Here is a 25,751-nt window from a genome sequence, read left to right as displayed (position 1 = left end):
CTGTATCATTGTTTGTAGACAATATGATATATTGGGTGTAAAAAAAAACACATTAAGAACACCTTCCTAATATTGAGTTGCGCACCCCCCCCCCCCTTTCCCTCAGAACAGCCTCAATTGGTCAGGGCATGGACTCTACAAGGTGGCTAAAGCGTTCCACAGGGATGCTGGCCCATGTTGACTCCAATGCTTCCCACAGTTGTGTCAAGTTGGCTGGATGTCCTTTGGGTGGTGGACCATTCTTTATACACTCGGGAAACTGCATGAAAAACCCAGCAGCGTTGCCGTTCTTGACACAAACCGGTGCGCCTAGGGCCTACCACCATACCCCGTTCAAAGGCACTTACATATTTTGTCTTGCCCATTCACCCTCTGAATGGCACACAGACAATCCATGTCTCATTTGTCTCAAGGCTTAAAAATCCTTCTTTAACCGGACTCCTCCCCTTCATCTACACTGATTTTAAGTGGATTTAACAAGTGACATCAATAAGGGGATCATAACCTTCACCTGGATTCACCTGTCATGAAAAGTGCAGGTGTTCTTAATGTTTTGAACACTCAGTGTACATTCCTTGAATTACCTCAAACCTCCATCTAAAGACTTATAATATTCAGGAATGATTTGGTTAAGAGAGAAAGCAGATGAAGTGAAATGGAAGGCTCTTTTGGGTAGTGTGTTACGTTCAGTCACACCTACTTCCAAAGTCATTCATGACCGTTGTCCCACTAACTTGTATGTTGACCCTACTGTTAGTTACAGTAGCCATTTCATCAGGTATGTAAAATGTAAGGCTCTGTTGATAGTCACAGGTCAGAAAAATAAGTCTTTCCACAGACATCCTACTAACTGATACGTTGTCATTGAGCCTACATGAGGTTCGTACAGTAATACAGCCTTCTTCAGTTGTGATACATCTCAGTATCACAGTAAGGCTCCGTTCACTCTATAAAAAAACTACACCAGAGAGAGAGCCATTTCATTGGTCCTAGCTGGCAGAATGATTGATTAGAATCATGTTTTCTTTTCTGGCATTATTTTTACCTGAAAGTAGTGTGAACGGACCCTACCTCTGCCTCCATCAGTCAGTAGTGTGAACGAACTCTACCTCCGCCTCCCTCAGTCAGTAGTGTGAACGGACCCTACCTCCGCCTCCCTCAGTCAGTAGTGTGAACGGACCCTACCTCCGCCTACCTCAGTCAGTAGTGTGAACGGACCCTACCACCGCCTCCCTCAGTCAGTAGTGTGAACGGACCCTACCTCCGCCTCCCTCAGTCAGTAGTGTGAAAGGACCCTACCTCCGCCTCCCTCAGTCAGTAGTGTGAAAGGACCCTACCTCCGCCTCCCTCAGTCAGTAGTGTGAACGGACCCTACCACCGCCTCCCTCAGTCAGTAGTGTGAACGGACCCTACCACGGCCTCCCTCAGTCAGTAGTGTGAACGGACCCTACCACGGCCTCCCTCAGTCAGTAGTGTGAACGGACCCTACCACGGCCTTCCTCAGTCAGTAGTGTGAACGGACCCTACCACGGCCTCCCTCAGTCAGTAGTGTGAACGGACCCTACCACGGCCTCCCTCAGTCAGTAGTGTGATGGACCCTAACACGGTTCACTTCCTGGTGGGCGTGGCTGATCCGTCCTCCATGCCCCGGGCATACAAACGCACCAGCTGACCATGAACCCTGGGAGGGAGGGAAGAATGGAGGGAGGGACAGGACAACAAGGCAGATGAGGACAGGGTAGGAAAATGCAGCATTGACACGTCATACATCTAACTCCTGTGCTGGCTCAAATATTTTATTTCTCCTTATTTCTCCTTTCCAGCACGATTTCAGCAATGATGGTGAATGCATAACCAGGCTAGAGCAGCACAGCTAGGCTCAGCTCAATAGTATGAAAATATTATTAGAGGCTTCAGGTTGGGCCTGAAGCAGAGCACTAAATGTACACTGAAACTCTGTCAGGTAAGTATTGATTTCCATAATGTAATAAGATGTCTCTTACCTGCAGAGGATCTCAGTGTGAGGAAGTATTTCTCCGTCACAGTTCCACACAGACACTGAAGGAGGCTTACTGCAGCACAGGCCACACAAGTCTTTCTTCCTCCTGTCATTCGCCATCCCTCGCTCCTCTCCTCTTTCTACCAGGTGATGTTGGGAACCGCTCCGGCTTGTTCTCGCTCCCTCTTCCGCCATCCCTCCACCATTTACTGTCTCCCTCTCTTCATCCTCATCCTCCTTTTCTCCGGGTGGGAGAGAGAAACGTACTGCCTTCACGCGGTGGACATCCACGAAGGGCAGGTCAAACTTAGAAGGGAAGATGCATTAAGTGACTATCGAAAAACTATCAATCAAATACATTAGCAACTTTTTCCTTTCATCACAATATGTTTCTTTTAGGCCTTTTAGTGCTGCAGCTAGATGTTACTCCCTCAGCAAGTGTTCCTGTCTTTCTCAGACTACAGATATTTCCATACTGTTATGTGGCATGCCAGTCCACATGGTACGATAGCGATCTAACAAGCAATATGGCTTCAGAATTTGGCCTATTATCCAGGCTACAGTACTTGTGGAGGTTGTACCTACATAGTCCTAGGCACCAGGTTAGAGTTACCTGGCACTGGGTTAGTTACTTGGTACTGGGTTAGAGATACCTGGCACCGGGTTAGTTACCTGGCACCGGGTTAGTTACCTGGCACTGGGTTAGTTACCTGGCACTGGGTTAGTTACCTGGCACTGGGTTAGGGTTACCTGGCACTGGGTTAGGGTTACCTGGCACTGGGTTAGGGTTACCTGGAACTGGGTTAGGGTTACCTGGAACTGGGTTAGGGTTACCTGGAACTGGGTTAGGGTTACCTGGCACTGGGTTAGGGTTACCTGGAACTGGGTTAGGGTTACCTGGCACTGGGTTAGGGTTACCTGGTCCTGTGTGCTGGTGTGTCTGTGTAGGAAGGTGAGGAACCCTAGGGGGTGTGTGTCCCGTACAATGATGAGGTCACCTGTCCCATCGGCCAGATGTGCTGAGGGGGACAGGCCCAGGGGACTGCGAGGACAGGAGCTGGACATACAGGTGAGGGACACAGCCTTGAACCGGCCCTCCACACTCACCCAATCACCTGCAGCACGAGGCAGAGAGAGCAGAGGAAGTTCTGTGACCGACCAGGGTTTGAACCCTGTTCTCCTGTATGCCACAATAGTTAGCCCACTGAGCTAAAGCCCAGTCATTAACTCTAGGAGCTAACATAAGTCTTCCAGTCTCAGGCAAAGGTACTCTTCACCCAAGCGCGGTTCATGGAATTGCGTTACATAGGATGTGTATAGACTTTTGCATAGACTGCATGTTTTTATAGACTTACCCTCTGAGTCGCTGCTGAACTGACTGAAGTGGGAGATGTAGTTGGAACTAGCATCTGGAGAGTGGGGGAACAGTCTCTCTGTGCTCTTAGAACACACACTGCACCTGGAACACCACACACACACACACACATTACCAATGATTGCTCTTTTTTTACAAGTGACATAGGTATAGCATACTGATACATTCCAGTGGTGTAACAACAGCACCTGTTCCTGATAGCCATGCATTCCATCCATATGTGTATCTTACTCTCCCTCACAGACCCTTGGGCTGGCTATCGATCACAGACTAAAGACAGGTACAGTCTTTCAAAGATACCGGTGTCCTTTTATACGTAGCATCTCCCAGTTCCTTACCCTCCCTTACAGACCGGGGGGCAGTTCTTAGTCATGTCAGACTAAATAGATTGGGTAGAGTCTTTCACCCAGGTAGGCTACAGTCTGCTGTCTCTCCTTTCGTCCAGATCAGGTTGCCCTAGGTTGGCATGGAATCCGCCCTCCTTAAGATACAGGACTACACCCGACACCTGGGTCTCTGTTGCAGGAGGAAGTGACTGAGGCTGAGGTTCTTCCCCAGGAGAAATTGAGGTCATGTCTCTATAGCCTTCTGATCACGTAAAGTAGCCAGAACACTTTCTCCCAATGGAACAGTTGAGGTGATGATATCTAGGGCAACTGTTCCTATCAGGTCCTTAGATTTGAGACAGGTAATGGTATCAGAAGTCCCTCTGTTAGCTTCAGTGAGTTGTTAATGCTGAGCTTATCATTATGTGGTTAAGAAGACACTGTCAATCACAACGTTTAGAGGAGCATGTGCTAGTACGTATGTATTAGTTCCTCTCTGTAACAAGAAAAGAGGAGGACCATCCTTCTTTTCTTCCCTGGGTAAGCCTTGTTTTGGATCAGTGTACCAGGCAGTGAGTGAGCGTTTTTATTCTCTGAGAAATATATATAGTTAGTTGCTACCCAGAGAGGCAGCGTGTGTTGTCCCTGGGGTTGGAGAGTTGGGGGTCTGCTGGTAGGTACTGAACTAGGCCTGCATAGCTCCTGTTACTCAGGTACACCATAGCACCTGGGGGAAGAGAGGGCGGAAGGAGGGTTAGCAACCATCCTACAGATCTATGATCATAATTTGAGCCAATTTGCTTCACCAGGAAAATAATCCTGCAGCAACAGGAAATGTTAATTATTATGTGGATTATAATTAATTTACATTTTTGTAAGGGTTGATACATTTTTTTAGAAGGGAAAATAAAATCATGAAATGTCAAAGTGGAAATTACAAACTTCAGAAGCTACAAGTTTAAAGTTACCCTGCAACAGGGTGGACAAATTAAGATCCTACATCTGTATGGCTCTGATTCATACTGTAAACACAGAGAAACTCTATCCTCACTACCTCTCACTCTAACTGGTATGCAACACTATATATGAATGTTCTGTCATTATGCACGTTGTCATTATAGACATGATTTACTTTTTAGAGCTTGTGATATGTAGTGAATAACACAACGGTGTGTCACCCAGGTCCAAGTCATCCAGGTCCTGAGGCAGCAAAGCCTCCCCACACCATCATACCACCATGCTGACCATTGGTGTGAGGTTCTTACTGTGGAATGCAGTGTTTGGTTTTTGCCAGACATAATGAGACCCATTTCGTCCAGCAAGTTGACTCAAGTTTGCCAAAAAGCACCTGGATGATCATCAAGACTCCTGGAAGAATGTTCTATGGACAGATGAGTCAAAAGTAAAACTTTTTGAACTACATGGATCTCATTATGCCTGGTGAAAACCAAACACTGCATTCCACAGTAAGACCCTTATACCAACAGTCAAGTATTATCATTGGGTTTACTTGATAGCTCCCTACCCAAATAGCTACCTAGAACAAAGTGTTAATATGATATTCATTTAAAAAGATTAAAAGCAATACAAATAAGTTATCCAGTAGGCATCTGTGTGATGGGGATGCTTTTCAGCCTCAGTCAGGACCTGGATGACTGAGAGGGGGCAAATACTTTTTCACAGATCTCTAGATATATGTGTAGCTACAGTGGGGCAAAAAAGTATTTAGTCAGCCACCAATTGTGCAAGTTCTCCCACTTAAAAAGATGAGAGAAGCCTGTAATTTTCATCATAGGTACATTTCAACTATGACAGACAAAATGAGGGGAAAAAATCCAGAAAATCACATTGTAGGATTTTTTATGAATTTATTTGCAAATTATGGTGGAAAATAAGTATAACAAAAGTTTATCTCAATGCTTTGTTATATACCCTTTGTTGTCAATGACTGAGGTCAAACGTTTTCTGTAAGTCTTCTGCAATTCCTCCATGCAGATCTCCTCTAGAGCAGTGATGTTTTGGCGCTGTTGCTGGGCAACACAGACTTTCAACTCCCTCCAAAGATTTTCTATTGGGTTGAGATCTGGAGACTGGCTAGGCCACTCCAGGACCTTGAAATGCTTCTTACGAAGCCACTACTTTGTTGCCCGGGCGGTGTGCTTGGGATCATTGTCATGCTGAAAGACCAAGCCACGTTTCATCTTCAATGCCCTTGCTGATGGAAGGAGGTTTTCACTCAAAATCTCACGATACATGGCCCCATTCAATTTTTCCTTTACACGGTTCAGTCGTCCTGGTCCCTTTGCAGAAAAACAGCCCCAAAGCATGATGTTTCCACCCCCATGCTTCACAGTAGGTACAGTGCCTTGCGAAAGTATTCGGCCCCCTTGAACTTTGCGACCTTTTGCCACATTTCAGGCTTCAAACATAAAGATATAAAACTGTATTTTTTTGTGAAGAATCAACAACAAGTGGGACACAATCATGAAGTGGAACGACATTTATTGGATATTTCAAACTTTTTTAACAAATCAAAAACTGAAAAATTGGGCGGGCAAAATGATTCAGCCCCCTTAAGTTAATACTTTGTAGCGCCACCTTTTGCTGCGATTACAGCTGTAAGTCACTTGGGGTATGTCTCTATCAGTTTTGCACATCGAGAGACTGACATTTTTTCCCATTACTCCATGCGAAAAGGGCTCGAGCTCAGTGAGGTTGGATGGAGAGCATTTGTGAACAGCGGTTTTCAGTTCTTTTCACAGATTCTCGATTGGATTCAGGTCTGGACTTTGACTTGGCCATTCTAACACCTGGATATGTTTATTTTTGAACCATTCCATTGTAGATTTTGCTTTATGTTTTGGATCATTGTCTTGTTGGAAGACAAATCTCTGTCCCAGTCTCAGGTCTTTTGCAGACTCCATCAGGTTTTCTTCCATCTTCCCTGTCCCTGCTGAAGAAAAACAGGCCCAAACCATGATGCTGCCACCACCATGTTTGACAGTGGGGATGGTGTGTTCAGCTGTGTTGCTTTTACGCCAAACATAACGTTTTGCATTTTTGCCAAAAAGTTCAATTTTGGTTTCATCTGACCAGAGCACCTTCTTCCACATGTTTGGTGTGTCTCCCAGGTGGCTTGTGGCAAACTTTAAACAACACTTTTTATGGATATCTTTAAGAAATGGCTTTCTTCTTGCCACTCTTCCATAAAGGCCAGATTTGTGCAATATACGACTGATTGTTGTCCTATGGACAGAGTCTCCAACCTCAGCTGTAGATCTCTGCAGTTCATCCAGAGTGATCATGGGCCTCTTGGCTGCATCTCTGATCAGTCTTTTCCTTGTATGAGCTGAAAGTTTAGAGGGACGGCCAGGTCTTGGTAGATTTGCAGTGGTCTGATACTCCTTCCATTTCAATATTATCGCTTGCACAGTGCTCCTTGGGATGTTTAAAGCTTGGGAAATGTTTTTGTATCCAAATCCGGCTTTAAACTTCTTCACAACAGTATCTTGGACCTGCCTGGTGTGTTCCTTGTTCTTTATGATGCTCTCTGCGCTTTTGACGGACCACTGAGACTATCACAGTGCAGGTGCATTTATACGGAGACTTGATTACACACAGGTGGATTGTATTTATCATCATTAGTCATTTAGGTCAACATTGGATCATTCAGAGATCCTCACTGAACTTCTGGAGAGAGTTTGCTGCACTGAAAGTAAAGGGGCTGAATAATTTTGCACGCCCAATTTTTCAGTTTTTGATTTGTTAAAAAAGATTGAAATATCCAATAAATGTCGTTCCACTTCATGATTGTGTCCCACTTGTTGTTGATTCTTCACAAAAAAATTCAGTTTTATATCTTTATGTTTGAAGCTTTAAATGTGGCAAAAGGTCGCAAAGTTCAAGGGGGCCGAATACTTTCGCAAGGCACTGTATGGTGTTCTTTAGATGCAACTCAGCATTCTTTGTCCTCCAAACACGACGAATTGAGTTTTTACCAAAAAGTTATATTTTGGTTTCATCTGACCATATGACATTCTCCCAATCTTCTTCTGGATCATCCAAATGCTCTCTAGCAAACTTCAGACGGGCCTGGACATGTACTGGCTTAAGCAGGGGGACACGTCTGGCACTGCAGGATTTGAGTCCCTGGCGGCGTAGTGTGTTACTGATGGTAGGCTTTGTTACTTTGGTCCCAGCTCTCTGCAGGTCATTCACTAGGTCCCCCCGTGTGGTTCTGGGATTTTTGCTCACTGTTCTTGTGATCATTTTGACCCCACGGGGTGAGATCTTGCGTGGAGCCCCAGATCAAGGGAGATTATCAGTGGTCTTGTATGTCTTCCATTTCCTAATAATTGCTCCCACAGTTGATTTCTTCAAACCAAGCTGCTTACCTATTGCAGATTCAGTCTTCCCAGCCTGGTGCAGGTCTACAATTTTGATTCTGGTGTCCTTTGACAGCTCTTTGGTTTTGGCCATAGTGGAGTTTGGAGTGTGACTGTTTGAGGTTGTGGACAGGTGTCTTTTATACTGATAACAAGTTCAAACAGGTGCCATTAAAACAGATAACGAGTGGAGGACAGAGGAGCCTCTTAAAGAAGAAATTACAGGTCTGTGAGAGCCAGAAATCTTGCTTGTTTGTAGGTGACCAAATACTTATTTTCAACCATAATTTGCAAATAATTTCATTAAAAATCCTACAATGTGATTTTCTGGATTTTTTTTTCTAATTTTGCCTGTCATAGTTGAAGTGACCTGTGATGAAAATTACAGGCCTTTCTCGTCTTTTTAAGTGGGAGAACTTGCACAATTGGTGGCTGGCTAAATACTTTTTTGCCCCACTGTATATACAGTACCAGTCAAAAGTTTGGACACACCTACTCATTCAAGGGTTTTCTTTATTTTTAGAGGAGCATGTGCTAGTACGTATGTATTAGTTCCTCTCTGTAACAAGTAAAGACGAGGATTTTCTACATTGTAGAATAATAATGAAGACATCAAAACTATGAAATAACACAGAATCATGTAGTAACCAAAAAAGTTAAACAAATCAAAATAGATTTTAGATTTTAGATTCTTCAAAGTAGCCAACCTATGTCTTGATGACAGCTTTGCACACTCTTGGCATTCTCTCAACCAGCTTCAACACTGGAGACCCCCAGGGGTGCATGCTCAGTCCCCTCCTGTTCTCCCTGTTCACCCACGACTGCATGGCCAGGCACAACTCCAACACCATCATTACGTTTGCAGACGACACAACAGTGGTAGGCCTGATCACTGACAACGACGAGACAGCCTATAGGGAGGAGGTCAGAGACCTGGCCGGGTGGTGCCAGAATAACAACCTATCCCTCAACGTAACCAAGACTAAGAAGATGATTGTGGACTGCAGGAAAAGGAGGACACGCCCCCATTCTCATCGACAGGGCTGTAGTGGAGCAGGTTGAGAGCTTCAAGTTCCTTGGTATCTACATCACCAACAAACTAGAATGGTCCAAATACACCAAGACAGTCGTGAAGAGGGCATGACAAAGCCTCTTACCCCCCAAGAAACGAAAAAGATTTGGCATGGGTCTGGAGATCCTCAAAAGGTTCTACAGCTGCAACATCGAGAGCATCCTGACTGGTTGCATCACTGCCTGGTACGGAAATTGCTCGGCCTCCGACCACAAGGCACTACAGAGGGTAGTGCGTACGGCCCATTACATCACTGGGGCTAAGCTGCCTGCCATCCAGGACCTCTACGCCAGGCGGTGTCAGAGGAAGGCCCTAAAAATTGTCAAAGACCCCAGCCAACCCAGTCATAAACTGTTCTCTCTACTACCACATGGCAAGCGGTACCGGAGTGCCAAGTCTAGGACAAAAAGGCTTCTCAACAGTTTTTACCCTCAAGCCATAAGACTCCTGAACAGGTAATCAAATGGCTACCCTGACTATTTGCTTTGTGTGCCCCCCCCCCAGCCCCTCTTTAACGCTGCTGCTACTCTCTGTTTATTGTATATGCATAGTCACTTTATATAAATGAACGTACATATGTACATGGCTACTTTGAAGAATCTCAAATCTAAAATATATTTTTATTTGTTTAACACATTTTTGGTTACTACATGATTTCATATGTGTTATTTCATAGTTTTGATGTCTTCACTATTATTCTACAATATAGTAAATGTAGTAATAAAACAATTAATAAGAAAAACCCTTGAATGAGTAGCTGTGTCCAAACGTTTGACTGGTACTGTATGTCTGCAATATTAGACCATGTGAAGCTGATGGCACTCAGCATCGCCTCATACATAGTGACTGCATCACATTATGCCAATAATCACAATAATGCACACCTTCTCGTCTATGATTGCTTGAATTTTTCGTTCCATACCTGAATAGTCATATCGGAGAGGCCCCATCCAGCGGTGTCTCTCACTTTCAGCCAGCACGTCTCCATAGAACCCGTATCCTACCAGAGACACAGAGTAACGCACCAGAGACGAGCGGTGGTGGACGGAACACACGTCCAGAGGCTGAGAGTCTCCTGCAATGGGGTGTCGGAATGTGGAGGACAAGGTAGATCATGATTTAGATCATGATTTTGAATATTGACATTAACGTCACAATTCTGCCCTTGTTTAATAATGATGCTGCTTATGACTAAAGTTGCTGCTTGTGGCTCCTCTAAATTGATGCTTTTCACATCTTATGCAGTGCGACTAACAGGAGCAATTAAGGTTAAGTACCTTTCTTATGGGCACATCGATAGATTTTTCAACTAGTCTGCTCAGGGACTCGAACCTGCAACCTCCCGGTTACTTAAAATGTTTTATTTCACCTTTATTTAACCAGGTAAGCTAGTTGAGAACAAGTTCTCATTTACAACTGTGACCTGGCCAAGATAAAGCAAAGTAGTGCGACAGAAACAACAACACAGAGTTACATATGGAATAAACAAGTGTACAGTCAATAACACAATAGAAAAAAAAGAAAGTATATATACAGTCTGTGCAAATGGCATGAGGTGGTAAGGCAATAAATAGGCCATAGTAGCAAAGTAATTACAATTTAGCAGATTAACACTGGAGTGATAGATGATCAGATGATGGTGTGCAAGTAGTGATACTGGTGTGCAAAAGAGCAGCAAAGTAAATAAAAACAATATGGGGATGAGGTAGGTAGATTGGGTGGGCTATTTACAGATGGACTATGTACAGCTGCAGCGATCGGTTAGCTGCTCAGTGAGGGAAATGTAAGTCTCCAGCTTCGGCCATTTTTTTTTTTCAATTCGTTCCAGTCACTGGCAGCAGAGAACTGGAAGGAAAGGCAACCAAAGGAGGTGTTGGCTTTGGGGATGACCAATGAAATATACCTGCTGGAGCGCATGCTACGGGTGGGTGTTGTTATCGTGACCAGTGAGCTGAGATAAGGCAGAGCTTTACCTAGCATAGACTTATAGATGACCTGTAGCCAATGGGTCTGGCGACGAATATGTAGCAAGGGCCAGCCAACTTGAACATACAGGTCGCAGTGGTGGGTGGTATACTGGCTCAATGATTAAACACTAGGCTACCTGCTTCCTCAGTGGCTAAAGATATTGGCTAAATATGAGTTTAAGCTACACAAGATAACAAAGTCAAGTATAATGTAATCTAAAATGTGTTATTTGTTATTAAATGTGTTTTTAATTTATATTCATGTCTCACCAATGATAATGTGCAGTGCAGAGGTCACTGGGTCATTGACTCCCACAGTGGCAAAACACACGCAGTCTGTGGAGCCTGAGGAGAGAACACACAGACTCATATAAGTCTCATATCAGATGCAACTATATAGTCAGGGTGAATCTTTAAGTGTTTTCTCGATTCCTTGTCTCCTCCCTCCTCAAAATTTCAGAAGGGCGCGAAGAGCACATCAGAGAAAGTTCACTTTCTTTGCGGAAGGACTTCTGAGATCAACCAAATGCATTTCATTCTTTATCAATGATGTCTCTCACCTGCAGGAATGATGCCAATGTGAAGGTCACATGACTGTAGGGAGGGGTCATGCTCCGATAACCCCGCCTCCTGCTGTGTTCGGCCAATCACACCATGCAGCAGCTCACTGAACATTCCATCCCCGCCCACACATACCACACTGAGGTAGGGACAAACATAAACAAACAGTGATGTGGTGAAACCCAATCCCAGGCTAAACCTGAAATGTAATGCACTACTCAATACTCCCTATATAGTGCACTTCTTTTGAACAGAGTCCTAAGGGCGTTACTACTTTTGACCAGAGCCCTCATCAAAAGGGGTGAATAGGATAGCATTTCGTGATTGGCAGCCATAGTGTTGCTGTTAACATGACAACATTGAAATGTCTGACATACCCATCGAAACCAGTCAGGTCTTTCTTCAGTATGTGGTCTCTCGCCTGGTTGGCCCGCTCTGTCACTGAATGACAAAAACAAAGCAGAATTGGTTTTACTATTAGAAATACAGCAATATACCATGTTATAATACAGCAATAGACCATGTTATAATACAGCAATAGACCATGTTATAATACAGCAATATACCATGTTATAATACAGCAATAGACCATGTTATAATACAGCAATAGACCATGTCATAATACAGCAATAGACCATGTTATTATATAGCAATAGACCATGTATTTATGAGCATAATCACCACACAATGATAATTAGCCTGCTACTGACAAACCCCGAAACAAACTTAACTACCAGTTCTATCGGTTTGTCAATAAGTCACAGGATTTTCTGCATCACTATTGTTTCACACGGGTCTCACCTAAAACATGAGAGCTGACCCCTGCCAGCTCAAATAGTGGGGCCACTAGAGAGTGATAGATCTCCCTCCCTTGTTTCTTTCCTCCGAACGGGTTGATGAACACCAACAACCTGTGAGGACGAGAGGGGCCTGAGAGAGGAGAGGAGGATAGACCGAACAAAAGAGCATATCAAAAGAAGAGTGGAGGCAGAGTGGATCCATGGAAAACAGGCGGGGGGGGGGGGGGGGGGGGGGGTTAGAATTGCACTACTTTTGTGATTTAAAAAAAGTATTCTAAAAACAATACTGGAGGATGTGTTCTTGCATTGCCTTTTGACCCTAACAGGATATATACATTTAATCTTATCATAAATCTTATCTCAGGACAAGTGAAGTTATCCTTACTGTGTGTTTTGAGGGCAATCCTCAGCTGGGTCATCCATTGGTCTCTGAGGTCCCTGCTGGGACAGCTGAACTGGGTCCTGCCCAGGCGCCATAGCAACCCATAGGAACTACCATTGCTGCTACGCTTCACATAGAACACTGCAAAACAGGACACAGGGAGGGAGGGGGAGAGAAGGAGGGAGGGAGGGACACCAGGAAATTGCTTTTGTTTGATTTTGTGTTGTGTCTAATCTCGGCTCCCAGAACTAAATATCTTGCTGTGTCTGTTACCAGAGACTGTGTGCCTGACCTTGGGGCAGTAACATAACTCACCTGTGAAGTCTCTGTCTGTGTCTTCAGAAACTGACCTCTGGGGCAGAACCTCCACATGCCCCTCCTCCACAGCAACAATCTCCGACACTGGTACTGAAACTAGGATCCCACAGGCACAGTATGACATTGAAACTTGTATTACATAAGCCCTGCTTATACCTGGTGATAACATGCGTCCGTTGTCCTGATCTTGTCCACATTCTGATTGTGCTCACATTTTTAGACAGACGTAGATGATTAAAAGACACATTGTGATCTGATCTTCCTTACCACCTCCAGAGGTAGTTAGGCACACATTTTGTCTGGATATCAATCAACAGATTGCATACAGGGAGGAACCATCTAATATGGTCACAATGCGGACACAGTGGACATGTAAGAGACACATTTTAATACAATGTGTAGATGCGACAAACCTTAGTCAGTCAGATAGTGATTGGGTCATATTGATCAGCTCACCAAACTCACATGTTATAGCAAGGTGTTAACGAGGCTACGCGCGCTCGCACACACACACACACACACTGGTAAATATTTTGCTTATATTGAGCTCATGTGGCTATTAATTAAAGGACACATTGGATAGTGTGTGTGTGTGTGTGTGTGTGTGTGTGTGTGTGTGTGTGTGTGTGTGTTTTCTAGTGTTTCATGTTAGTGCTGTATAACTTGTTGTTCACCTTTACAGGAAAAGGGACATTCTTCATGAGTGAAATACAGAGTACCTATAATATATATTTTATTTTTTATACCAATTTCTCTGAAACACACACTAATTACTAGCCTACTAATTTTACAGAATGGATAGAATTTCATTTCATTTTACCACTAGCATGTAGCCTATTTACATCAGTTTCCACTCCAAGACAGGTTTGGTGACTTTCTATTAGTGATACATAGCACACATTCACTCTACTCAAAACAACATGCATGCTGTGTGATGCCAGTGTGATTGAAGGATTACCATATGAGGCTAGTCAAGTCTTCTTTTTGTTTACTCTATTCTAAGAGTGAATGAGATTGTTATGCAGTTATTACTAGGCAACTTAAGATAAAATCCTATCTCAATCCTATATGAGCCTACATCAAAGTGTATTTAAAAGTAATGTATATAATGAAATGTCTACAATTAGAATGAGATGCCATGCACGGCGAAAGTGATGGATAAAATTATACAAAGGACTCACCGGTCTTGTCACGGTTCTTCTTATCGAGCTCAGTCCAGTTGAGGTGCCATTCGGTAAGGGCTGCCCGGTAACGTTTCTTACCAATCCATAGACTGGACTCCAACTGTACTAGATCTACATCCATACTATATGTATCTCTACAAACGTCTATAGTATAGATAGACAGGATTGTAGTTCTCTATCTCACTATCACAGAAGAATGTAGGCAACCGAAGAACAATTTATTTTAGAAATGATTCAAATAATTCAATATTACCGCATATTAAAATTATACACTCTCCAGATACAAGCTCCACTCTGAAAACAATATCTTAAAGGGTTGTTTAAATACCATAAAGGTCTGATAAGATTAATGAGAAACTTTTTTGTATCTGTAAAGTCCCTGTCTTTAGGTTAACGCGCTTGTCAGTGACAGATAGGCTTCATCTCTAAAAATATTTTGGTTTCCTTATATCCCTCTCCCACCTGTCGTTAATATTTGCATGCTACTCTCTGATTGGCTGCTACTACTCACGTTGCAGGTCATTAGCATAAGATCCTGTCATGCCAAAATATTGGATTCCTTTGACTCTTTGAACTGCTCTGTATGAAATATCTTACATTTCAAAAGCCTGTTTAGTTTTTTTGGCCAACTCTACTCTTTATAGACTAAACTGAATGAACTTGAATTGAACTGAGAAGTTGCCTAATCATGTTGACTTAAATTACCATTAAAAAAATATCAACGTAATACTGTGTGGACTATAGGTGCACTTGATTTATGGTAGCTCATCCTGCGTGAGCCAGGTAACACAGTTGTCCCGGCGCACCGAGCAAACTAATCAAGTGTGCCTTCTCTGATATGTCCGTCAAAATGCTTTCCTGTCCACATTGGGTGTTGGAGGTTCTATTTCATTATTTCTGCCGTAGCCAGTCCAATCCCACGCAACTAGATGCGGGACTCACCTCTGAACCCCTTCCGGTTTATCGCATGCTTCCCCTTAAATTTAGCTAGCTAACATATCTGAAACATAATATATAGACAACGTTAGGAGTTAATAAAACACTTTGGTTCCATCATTTATACATTTCCTCATCTGAAATTGTGACGGTCGAAGAAAGCATGAATATTCGCAACGCGAGGGTAAGTGAGCCGCCGAGTCGACCATGCAACACTGTGTTAGCTTGCTAACAAACGGTACCCAGCTACCTAGCCACCCATCCCTAATAATAACAATGCAAGGCTTTGTGATAGCTCCACGTTTGCTTGTCAAGTCAAACTGCTGCTAGCTTATTTAGCTATTACGTAAATGGATTGCTACTATGGTAGCTAGCTGGATACACAGTGAACAAGAGTAACTAGTTCAACTTCAAGTGTAGTTCCGTTCAAATCAAAAATCAAATCAAATTTTATTTGTCACATACACATGGTTAGCAGATGTTAATGCGAGTGTAGCGAAATGCTTGTACTTCTAGTTCTGACAATGCAGCAATAACCGAGTAATCTAACAATTCCAAAACTACTACCTTATACACACAAGTGTAAAGGGATAAAGAATATGTACATAAAGATATATGAATGAGTGATGGTACAGAACGGCATAGGCAAGATGCAGTAGATGGTATCGAGTACAGTATATACATATGAGATGAGTAATGAATGTTATGTAAACATTATATTAAGTAGCATAGTTTAAAGTGGCTAGTGATACATGTATTACATAAAGATGCAGTAGATGATATAGAGTACAGTATATACATATGAGATGAGTAATGTAAACATTATATTAAGTAGCATTATTTAAAATGGCTAGTGATATATTTTTACATCCATTTCCATTATTAAAGTGGCTGGAGTTGAGTCAGTGTGTTGGCAGCAGCCACTCAATGTTAGTGGTGGCTGTTTAATAGTCTGATGGCCTTGAGATAGAAGCTGTTTTTCAGTCTCTCGGTCCCAGCTTTGATGCAACTGTACTGACCTCGCCTTCTGGATGATAGCGGGGTGAACAGGCAGTGGCTCTGGTGGTTGTTGTCCTTGATGATCTTTATGTCCTTCCTGTGACATCGGGTGGTGGAGGTGTCCTGGAGGGCAGGTGGTTTGCCTCCGGTGATGCGTTGTGCAGACCTCCCTAACCTCTGGAGAGCCTTACGGTTGTGGGCGGAGCAGTTGTCGTACAAGGCGGTGATACAGCCCGACAGGATGCTCTCGATTGTGCATCTGTAGACGTTTGTGAGTGCTTTTGGTGACAAGCCGAATTTCTTCAGCCTCCTGAGGTTGAAGAGGCGCTGCTGCGCCTTCTTCACGCCGCTGTCTGTGTGGATAGGCCAATTCAGTTTGTCTGTGATGTGTACGCCGAGGAACTTAACTTACTATCCTCTCCACTTCTGTCCCGTCGATGTGGATAGGGGGGTGCTTCCTCTGCTGTTTCCTGAACAATCATCTCCTTTGTTTTGTTGATGTTGAGTGTGAGGTTATTTTCCTGACACCACACTCCGAGGGCACTCACCTCCTCCCTGTAGGCCGTCTCGTCGTTGTTGGTAATCAAGCCTACCACTGTAGTGTCGTCCGCACACTTGATGATTGATTTGGAGGCGTGCATGGCCACGCAGTCGTGGGTGAACAGGGAGTACAGGAGAGGGCTCAGAACGCACCCTTGTGGGGCCCCAGTGTTGAGGATCAGCGTGGTGGAGATGTTGTTACCTACACTCACCTCACAGGGGTGGTCCGTTAGGAAGTCCAGTACCCAGTTGCACAGGGCGGGGTTGAGAAAACAGAACGGGAACTGTGGAGTCATATTCCCTACTGATACATCCAAATGATGGTCTCTGCTGCAGAATTCAAATGTATCCAGAGGTTGTTTATTTGATTTATTTTTCCCTTATTTAACCAGGGATTGTTTGCAGTGCTACAATCGCAATCAATGTCCATGTATAATGTGTTGATCCTATTCCCCGCTCGTTAGCTAGCTAGTAAATTTTGTGACTTTTGGATTGAATCCGTGTCCAGACGTGACATCTCTTCTAGTTGTACCTTTTCTCACGTGTAGGAGTGCCATTGTTTCAATCAGTGTCCAAACCATTGACATGTCTTGTTCTGTTTTCTCAGCCGGAGGACCTTATGAACATGCAGCACTGCAATCTACTGTGTCTCCCAGAGAACTACCAGATGAAATACTATTTCTACCATGGACTGTCCTGGCCACAGGTTAATATGGCTTCCTCTTCATCATCACACATCTCCATCGCCACTTCATTCATATCACTTGAGTCAAGTCATTGTTCTTGCATTCAATCAGTCAAAAATGTAATCTAACTCATCAAGAGGAATGAGAAACATTTGATTTAGGTCTAGCTAGTTGTTACTAGATGTCTGTGCATCTAATCTATCACCTTTTTGTTCGTCTTTCAGCTCTCCTACATCGCTGAGGATGAAAATGGCAAAATAGTGGGATATGTTTTGGCCAAGATGTGAGTATACCTGAACTACAGAGCTTATCTCATGCCATTGTTTATCAGTGTCTATCAAGCTCTCACTCTTTGTGTGGCATGCAGGGAGGAGGATCCAGATGATGTCCCCCATGGTCACATCACATCCCTGGTGAGTCTTGGTTCTGTACTGTTCATTGTAGTGCTTTGTAGCTTCAACATGGGATAGGCAGTAGGCTATGGAGGAGCTTGGAGAAGGACGAGGGGACCTCTCATCTGCAGCACTTGTCAGGTTGTTTAGTGGTTGTGGTTGTTAAGTGACAGGAAGGATTGTTAACAAATGTTTGGATTGTGTCTGTCCGTCTCTCAGGCTGTCAAGCGCTCACACAGACGTCTGGGTCTGGCTCAGAAGCTGATGGACCAAGCCAGCCGAGCTATGATTGAAAACTTCAACGCCAAATATGTCTCACTTCATGTCCGGAAAAGGTAGTGCAGTGTGCTGGATGTCTGTGTTGGACTTCAGTAAGATGGTTCCATTTGTAGTCATTTGTATATTGCTCTTCGATAAGAATTTCCAGATTAGTTGTTGTAATGGAATGCTAAATACGCATCACTCTCCTGTTGTCAAGAGAAGTATAGACTAAATAATTTGAATACAGTGAGACATTGTTTTTCAGACCATTCTTAATGTGACTTGTGTGTTTTTATCCTGTTGATCTGTATCTGTAGTTTTTTGGTTCACAAAGCACTTGAATTGCATCCATTTCATGTTCTCCTACTGCAGTAACCGAGCAGCCTTGCACCTGTACTCCAACACACTGAAATTCCAGTAAGTAACATGAAGCTCCTCCTAACTTGTTTAAACGAACCCTCCTAAAGCAAGTGCTTATGTAAAGGTAGACGTTGCTTGTCAGCCTCGTAGTCAAAGTGAGGTTGTCTCGGGAACTGTGGAGTCATATTCCCTACTGATACATCCAAATGATGGTCTCTGCTGCAGAATTCAAATGTATCCAGAGGTTGTTTATTTGATTTATTTTTCCCTTATTTAACCAGGGATTGTTTGCAGTGCTACAATCGCAATCAATGTCCATGTATAATGTGTTGATCCTATTCCCCACTCACATTCTAATCATTTTCATTCATCTCCATAGGATTAGTGAAATAGAGCCCAAGTACTATGCAGATGGGGAGGATGCCTATGCCATGAAGAGAGACCTAGCTCACATGGCTGATGAGGTGAGTTTTAACTCCTATCCTTCTTTCCAGCAGCATGGCTTGATAGTGTTTTGAATACATTGGATCCTCTCTGCCGTAAGGGTAAGGTCAACCTTTCACCAAACCATTAAGAGAGACACCCCCACACACTGCAGTCTTTTCTGTCTATAGGTCCCACAGTTGAGGAAGCCAGGAGTGAAGGCACTGGGTCAGGAGACCCTTACTGCTACGACCACACCCGGTGACCAGGAGAAAGAGGGAGAGAGGGACAGTGGCGGAGAGAGCAAAGAACTCAGTGAAGTTAGCGAAGCAACAGAGAGCACAGACGTCAAAGATTCATCCTCTGATTCACAATGACTCTGACCTCTTTAGTAGCCATTTTTAAATTTCACCATGAAAGTTACTTATTACACTTTTTATCTCTTTCCAAATAGGAAAAAACAGATTTGACTTCAGTCTTCACCCGGTGTTCATCTTCAACTATTCACCTCAGTTACTTTGCATATTTTACCTTCACACCGTACAGGAACATATTTGACCTTCAGTGTACACAGAGTAATATATTATACCTTTACAGCGTACACCATACAGTAGTATATTTTACTATTACTGTGTTCACCATACAGTAATATATTTGACCTTTACAGTGTACACTCTACAGTAATATATTATCTTTACGGTGTACACCGCACCGTAATATATATTTTACTTTACACTGTACAGTAATATATTTTACCTTTTAGAGCATACACCGTACAGTAATAGTTTTTTTCCCCCATAACTTTCTCTGTTGTCATTAGTGACAAACAAAGCAAATTGAGAATTGGTTGAAAGGAATGTTTTTGGAACTGGAATGAAAATGGATTTTGAGCTAAAATTCACGACTGGTTCCATAAGTTTAAAAAATATATATATATTTGATGTTGTCACTAGTACTTCATCGTCGGCCACCCCACCCATGAAATCATAACCAGTGTTTTTGGATGTGTCTAAATCAGGTCTGTTAAGTATTCTTCAAAATAAAAGTTTCAAGTAATACATTTTGTAGTGTATTTCTTTGCGTACTAGATGCCCAGTAAAATGTAACAAAATATTTTGAGAAATTCTTAGTGACCAATAGATAATAGCGTTTTTGCAACCAGCACTCATAAACGAGTCTTACATTTTGATTGCTGCCGGTAGAAATGTAATGAATAGAGCTGACAAAGTCCATATTTTACTTGACTGAGAAGCATGTGTTGCACAGAACAAACTAAGCATGCAGGTCTGTTCCTTTCTTCAATAGAACTGACCAAACAGACAGAGATATGATAGATGCTCTGGGTTTGTTCCTATCACCTTCACACACGTGTATTTAGCCTGCCTTGTGGCACTATCTTTCTCACACACATTTTAAGCTCTCTAGGCTAGATGGGACGCTACCGTCACTCCTGACCAACATCTGGTGAAATGGCAGAGTGCCAAATTCAATTTAAATTACTATAAATATTAAACTTGAAAATACTGCCCCCTACCCCAAAGAAGTTTTAAGAGGTGTTGAAGTACATATAATGCTGTCTTTAGCAGGACGTCCAGATTTAAAACTGAACATTTTATTTTCTCTTAAATTATCGAAGTATAAAAATGAGACCTCCCCTCTCAAATAAAATGCATTTACTGATTGTTAGCACACTAAGTAAAATGTGGTTTCATTTTGCAGAGTTTACGGTGTCAGAATGAAACACAAAAGGAAGCACTTCTCCAGAATGTTGAAGAAACAAACAACGACATTTATCTAAACCATCAGTTAAAAAGTCAAAAGCTAAGGACCTTACAGAATACAAGACAAGCCTTTATCAAGTAACATTCATGAAATTAGTTTGCAATTAGTTTGCATTTTATTTACAGTTGAGTAAATCACTCAGTCACTGTCTATTATGATACAGATCAGTTAAGCCACTTAACTTTAGGTTTAGGGTCAGTTATTTAAGGTCCTTCAGATGGAGAGGAAGGAAACCGAGGAAGTTAGAAGTGAGACGAGTTTTTGAGAGTTTGCTGGTATTGCAAAGAGGAATGGAAATACATTTTTAGAAAGTGGAAATCTCTGTTAGCCAGAAGCAGTGCTGTTTTCACAACTTCTCTGGCTTCTTTACACCTTGCAAGGGCATGATAACATTCACTTCACTCACAGTATTCTACACCAATGTTTCTGGTTAACAACATTCGCTACAACAGCAAACAAACTACTGCTCTCTAGTCATGCATAGTAACAGGATTATATTATGTTATATTATCTATTTTGTCATGACTTGTTCTGATTTTTGTAACTATTTTTTTTTTTTTTTTTTTTTTTGGGGGGGGGTGGTGGATCAGCTTAATATTGCGGAAAGATTGTTGCTTCCATCAATGTAATTGTCTGCATCATTACCAATCTCCCATATATTTGGGGGTAAATATATATATCCATATACATACACGTACATATGCATACATAAACATTCATACATATACACATATATACATACAGTTGAATTCGGAAGTTTACATACACTTAGGTTGGAATTATTAATTAAAACTAGTTTTTCAACCACTCCACAAATTTCTTGTTAACAAACTATAGTTTTGGCAAATCGCTTAGGACATCTACTTTGTGCATGACACAAGTAATTTTTCCAAAAATTGTTTACAGACAGATTATTTTAATTATAATTCACTGTATCACAATTTCAGTGGGTCAGAAGTTTACATACACTAAGTTGACTGTGCCTTTAAACAGCTTGGAAAATTCCAGAAAATGATGTAATGGCGTTAGAAGCTTCTGATGGGCTAATTGACATAATTTGTGTCAATTGGAGGTGTACCTCAAGGCCTACCTTCAAACTCAGTCCTCTTTGCTTGACATCATGGGAAAATCAAAAGAAATCAGCCAAGACCTCAGGAAAAAAATTGTAGACCTCCACAAGCCTTGTTCAATCCTGGGAGCAATTTCCAAACGCCTGAGGGTACCACGTTCATCTGTACAAACAATAGTAGGCAAGTATAAACAACATGGGATCATTCAGCCGTCATACCGCTCAGGAAGGAGACGCGTTCTGTCTCCAACAGATGAACGTACTTTGGTGCGAAAAGTGTAAATCTATCCCAGAACAACAGCAAAGGACCTTGTGAACATGCTGGAGGAAACAGGTACAAAGTATCTATACCAACAGTAAAACCAGTCCTATATCGACATAACCTGAAAGCCGCTCAGCAAGGAAGAAGTCACTGCTCCAAAACAGCCATATAAAAGCCAGACTACGGTTTGCAACTGCACATGGGGACAAAGATCGTACTTTTTGGAGAAATGTCCTCTGGTCTGACGAAACAAAAATATAACTGTTTGGCAATAATGATCATCGTTATGTTTGGAGGAAAAAGGGGGAGGCTTGCAAGCCGAAGAACACGATCCCAACCGTGAAGCACGGGGTGGCAGCATCATGTTGTGGGGGTGCTTTCCTCCATTAGGAACTGTTGCACTTCACAAAATAGGTGGCATCATGAGGAGGGGCAATTATGTGGATATATTGAAAGAACATCTCAAGACATCAGTCAGGAAGTTTGGTCACAAATGGACAATGACCCCAAGCATACTTCCAAAGTTGTGGCAAAATGGCTTAAGGACAAGAAAGTCAAGGTATTGGAGTGGCCATCACAAAGCCCTAACCTCAATCCTATAGAAAATGTGTGGGCAGAACTTAAAAAGCGTGTGTGAGAAAGGAGGCCTACAAACCTGACTCAGTTACACCAGCTCTGTCAGGAGGAATGGGCCATAATTTACCCAATTTATTGTGGGAAGCTTGTGGAAGGCTACCTGAAACATTTGACCCATGTTAAACAACTTAAAGGCAATGCTACCAAATACTAATTGAGTGTATGTAAACTTCTGACCCACTGGGAATGTGATGAAATAATTTAAAGCTGAAATAAATAATTCTTAAATGTTTTTCTGAGGTCTTGGCTGATTTCTTTTGATTTCCCCATGATGTCAAGCAAAGAGGCACTGAGTTTGAAGGTAGGCCTTGAAATACATCCACAGGTACACCTCCAATTGACTCAAATGATGTAAATTAGCCTATCAGAAGCTTCTAAAGACATGACATCATTTTCTGGAATCTTCCAAGCTGTTCAAAGGCAGTCAACATAGTGTGTCAACTTCTGACCCACTGAAATTGTGATGCAGTGAATTAATTATAAGTGAAATAATCTGTTTGTAAACAATTATTGGAAAAATTACTTGTGTGAAGCACAAAGTAGATGTCCTAACCGACTTGCCAAAACTATAGTTTGTTAACAAGATATTTGTGGAGATGTTGAAAACGAGTTTTAATGACTCCAACCTAAGTGTATGTGTAAGTGTATACTTCCGACTTCAACTGTACATACAGTTACATACACATACCTACATAGATATACATACTTTTTCAAATAATATACCTTTATTATTCCCCACAAACCCTACCACCCTTCCCCCAATTGGAGTAAACTAATAAACAATAACACTTACGCTTCTACCTTCAGTTTATACATCTTATACACATTTTACAGACACAATCTATTTTACAATAGTTATTTTTTGTTTGTTTTTAGTCCTTCCTCTATTTCTGATGTCCATCCAGTTTGATTTCTATTTGTAACTGTGCAATTTCACAACATTTCTGAATCTATATACATTGTACAGACCCCGTATGTTTTACATTGGTTATCTTGTTATTAGTCCCACCCTTCAGCTCCATTCAACCCCTCACATCTATCTCTTAACATCATCCATTTTGGATTTATATTTGCCATTTATTTTTCAACTGTGCTGTGATACTTCACAAAAGTACTGAACCTTTCTATTCTCATAGCTTCTACAGAATGACTTGTTCTGATTCATGTCATGACTTGTTCTGATTAATGTAATGACTTGTTCTGATTAATGTCATGACTTTTGGGTGTGTTACACAAGTGCAATGCTCCCATAATGTATATTCTTTACTCAATAAGTTTATTATAGATGCAGACAGCCCTTACTCAGCTTAAGTGTTACTACACACATGAAGTCATAGGGGAGAGAGCGATGAGGGAGGAGGAGGGGGTGTGTCTTGAATTAGAAGAATGACTCTCACCACTCTTGCACAACCCGGCACTGGGTGTTTTAGAAAGTGTGTCAGGGAGCGACAGAATAGAGAGGGAGAGAGGAGGGTCGTGACATTCACCCAGGTTTATGTGTTTAATGTGAAAAGGAGGAAGGGAGAAGTCATCTTTGGGAGATAAACGTTATTCAGTGTGGAAAGAAGACAGTTAAAAACAATCTCAGTCAGGTATGAATCTCATTTTCATAACAGAATAACTAGGACATTCATTTCACAATATTTAAGAATGTTGTGTGGCATGTCATGTCTTGTTTGAATTAGACAATGTCTGTTGTGTGTTGCTATACATGTTTAGGAGTACTGTAATTACCTGGATGTTAGACAGGGGTTCTGCTTTCTCTACTTGCTCTGAATGTAGTTTATCTGCTGTTTGACAGCAATAACTACAGTAAATCTTGATGTGTATCTCAGACTCACCCCACTGTGAAGTATGTGGTTGTGGCTGGACGATAAACCGAAATACACCACATTAGTACAGCTGTATAGGAAAGACATGTACAGTACCTTATAACAGTTCAAACTGACCAGCGGATATCAGTTGAGATATACTGGTAGTGCCCTGTATCCTGATAATGATGGCAAGAATCTCCAATTCCTGTTGCATGATTCAATGATGATCACGCAGTGAAGGAATGGAGAAGGGGAGATGGAAAGGATGACGAATCGTGTAAAAAGAAGATGCTGTGCAACAGCTACGTTCTACAAGGCATATTATAAAGTTACATGAGATTTGTTACACATTTCAAAGGGAAATGCAATGGATTTAAACGTAAACTATAGGCAGATATACAGATTTACCTATACCTATCTATGGATAGACGAAATCACAGGGAACGTTTATCTTTTGAAAAATAAATGAAAGGAACTGAAATTGGGAACAGTTTAAAACAGCTGTGTGAAATTGAGTTTTGATGAGTGAAATTTGGTTTTTGAAAAGAAAAGAGGAAGTTAATTGGCAGTGAAGAGTGAGAGAGCGATGGAGAAAGAGGGGGGAGCGAAGGAAGGAAAGTGAGTTCGTGACTCATGGTTAGTGATTCCTGCTTTGCTCTTCAGTGCGTGTATATGTGTGTGCGTGCTTAAGTGTTTGGGCGTGTGTGTGTGTGCGTGAACCTTGAGTGTGTGTGTGTTTGTGATGCGCGAGTTGACTCATCATAACCCGCCGAACCGCGGGGCAGGCGGGGTTAGGGTCATTAAATGTTGTGTGGATGAAGGGCGGGCGGGTTGAATAAAGAGAAAACAATACCTTATACGGGTTTATACTTTGTCTATCGACATGTCTGTAGACAATTAGAATACGACAAGTGTAGCTGGTCAAAACGACATTTTAATTTATATTCGGGTGGAATGTCTGTAGACCTTCGCTGCAACTGTCTGTTTCATTGTCTATAACAGATGAAAAAAGTTCAACTTTGACCCTGTCGCTGAGTCCGTTGTCATGGTTACCCGACGAGCTCGCAATGAATCTTCTAAAATTCTCTGGTATAATGCACTGCTTTATTTCGTCACTCACAACCGTAAGCTATTTTCTGTCATTAGCTCACCATTAACTTGTAAATAATGATATTGTTGTGAGTTTATTTTCCTGTAAAAATGAATAAAAAAGTATCTAAAG

General features: G+C 42.1%; 3 protein-coding genes across 4 annotated transcripts in view; 2 read left to right on the top strand and 1 right to left on the bottom strand.

The window, feature by feature from the left end:
• Window positions 1-421: 421 nt before the first annotated feature.
• LOC110532722 (ceramide kinase) lies at window positions 422-15,161 on the bottom strand. The gene is made up of 13 exons (XM_036988778.1): window positions 14,367-15,161; window positions 13,183-13,281; window positions 12,871-13,008; window positions 12,487-12,615; window positions 12,063-12,126; window positions 11,685-11,824; window positions 11,395-11,469; window positions 10,080-10,232; window positions 4,322-4,427; window positions 3,355-3,458; window positions 2,918-3,114; window positions 2,004-2,305; window positions 422-1,681 (listed from the first exon to the last, which is right to left on the bottom strand). Exons 1-13 carry the CDS (start codon window positions 14,488-14,490, stop codon window positions 1,609-1,611), a joined length of 1,704 nt encoding a protein of 567 aa, XP_036844673.1. The 5' UTR covers window positions 14,491-15,161; the 3' UTR covers window positions 422-1,608.
• Window positions 15,162-15,249: 88 nt separating this feature from the next.
• LOC110532721 (N-alpha-acetyltransferase 10) lies at window positions 15,250-20,030 on the top strand. The gene is made up of 8 exons (XM_021616828.2): window positions 15,250-15,489; window positions 17,452-17,550; window positions 17,755-17,813; window positions 17,898-17,943; window positions 18,142-18,257; window positions 18,556-18,600; window positions 18,923-19,007; window positions 19,158-20,030. Exons 1-8 carry the CDS (start codon window positions 15,469-15,471, stop codon window positions 19,341-19,343), a joined length of 657 nt encoding a protein of 218 aa, XP_021472503.1. The 5' UTR covers window positions 15,250-15,468; the 3' UTR covers window positions 19,344-20,030.
• Window positions 20,031-24,128: 4,098 nt separating this feature from the next.
• Window positions 24,129-25,751, top strand: part of LOC110532720 (rho GTPase-activating protein 4) — a 34,669-nt gene continuing 33,046 nt past the window's right edge. Inside the window, exon 1 of one of the 2 annotated variants that reach the window (XM_036988776.1) lies at window positions 24,129-24,307. Coding sequence is in view for 1 of the 2 variants with exons in the window: in XM_036988774.1 (XP_036844669.1) it covers window positions 25,575-25,653 (79 nt within the window). In the remaining variant the exon portion in view is untranslated. Of the gene's footprint in view, window positions 24,308-25,373; window positions 25,654-25,751 lie in introns of those variants that run through there. The other variant, XM_036988774.1, reaches the window with a different exon arrangement.

Source organism: Oncorhynchus mykiss, chromosome 9, assembly GCF_013265735.2.
Source record: "Oncorhynchus mykiss isolate Arlee chromosome 9, USDA_OmykA_1.1, whole genome shotgun sequence".
NCBI classification, from domain to species: Eukaryota; Metazoa; Chordata; class Actinopteri; order Salmoniformes; family Salmonidae; genus Oncorhynchus; species Oncorhynchus mykiss.
This window is presented reverse-complemented; position numbering and strand designations above follow the sequence as displayed.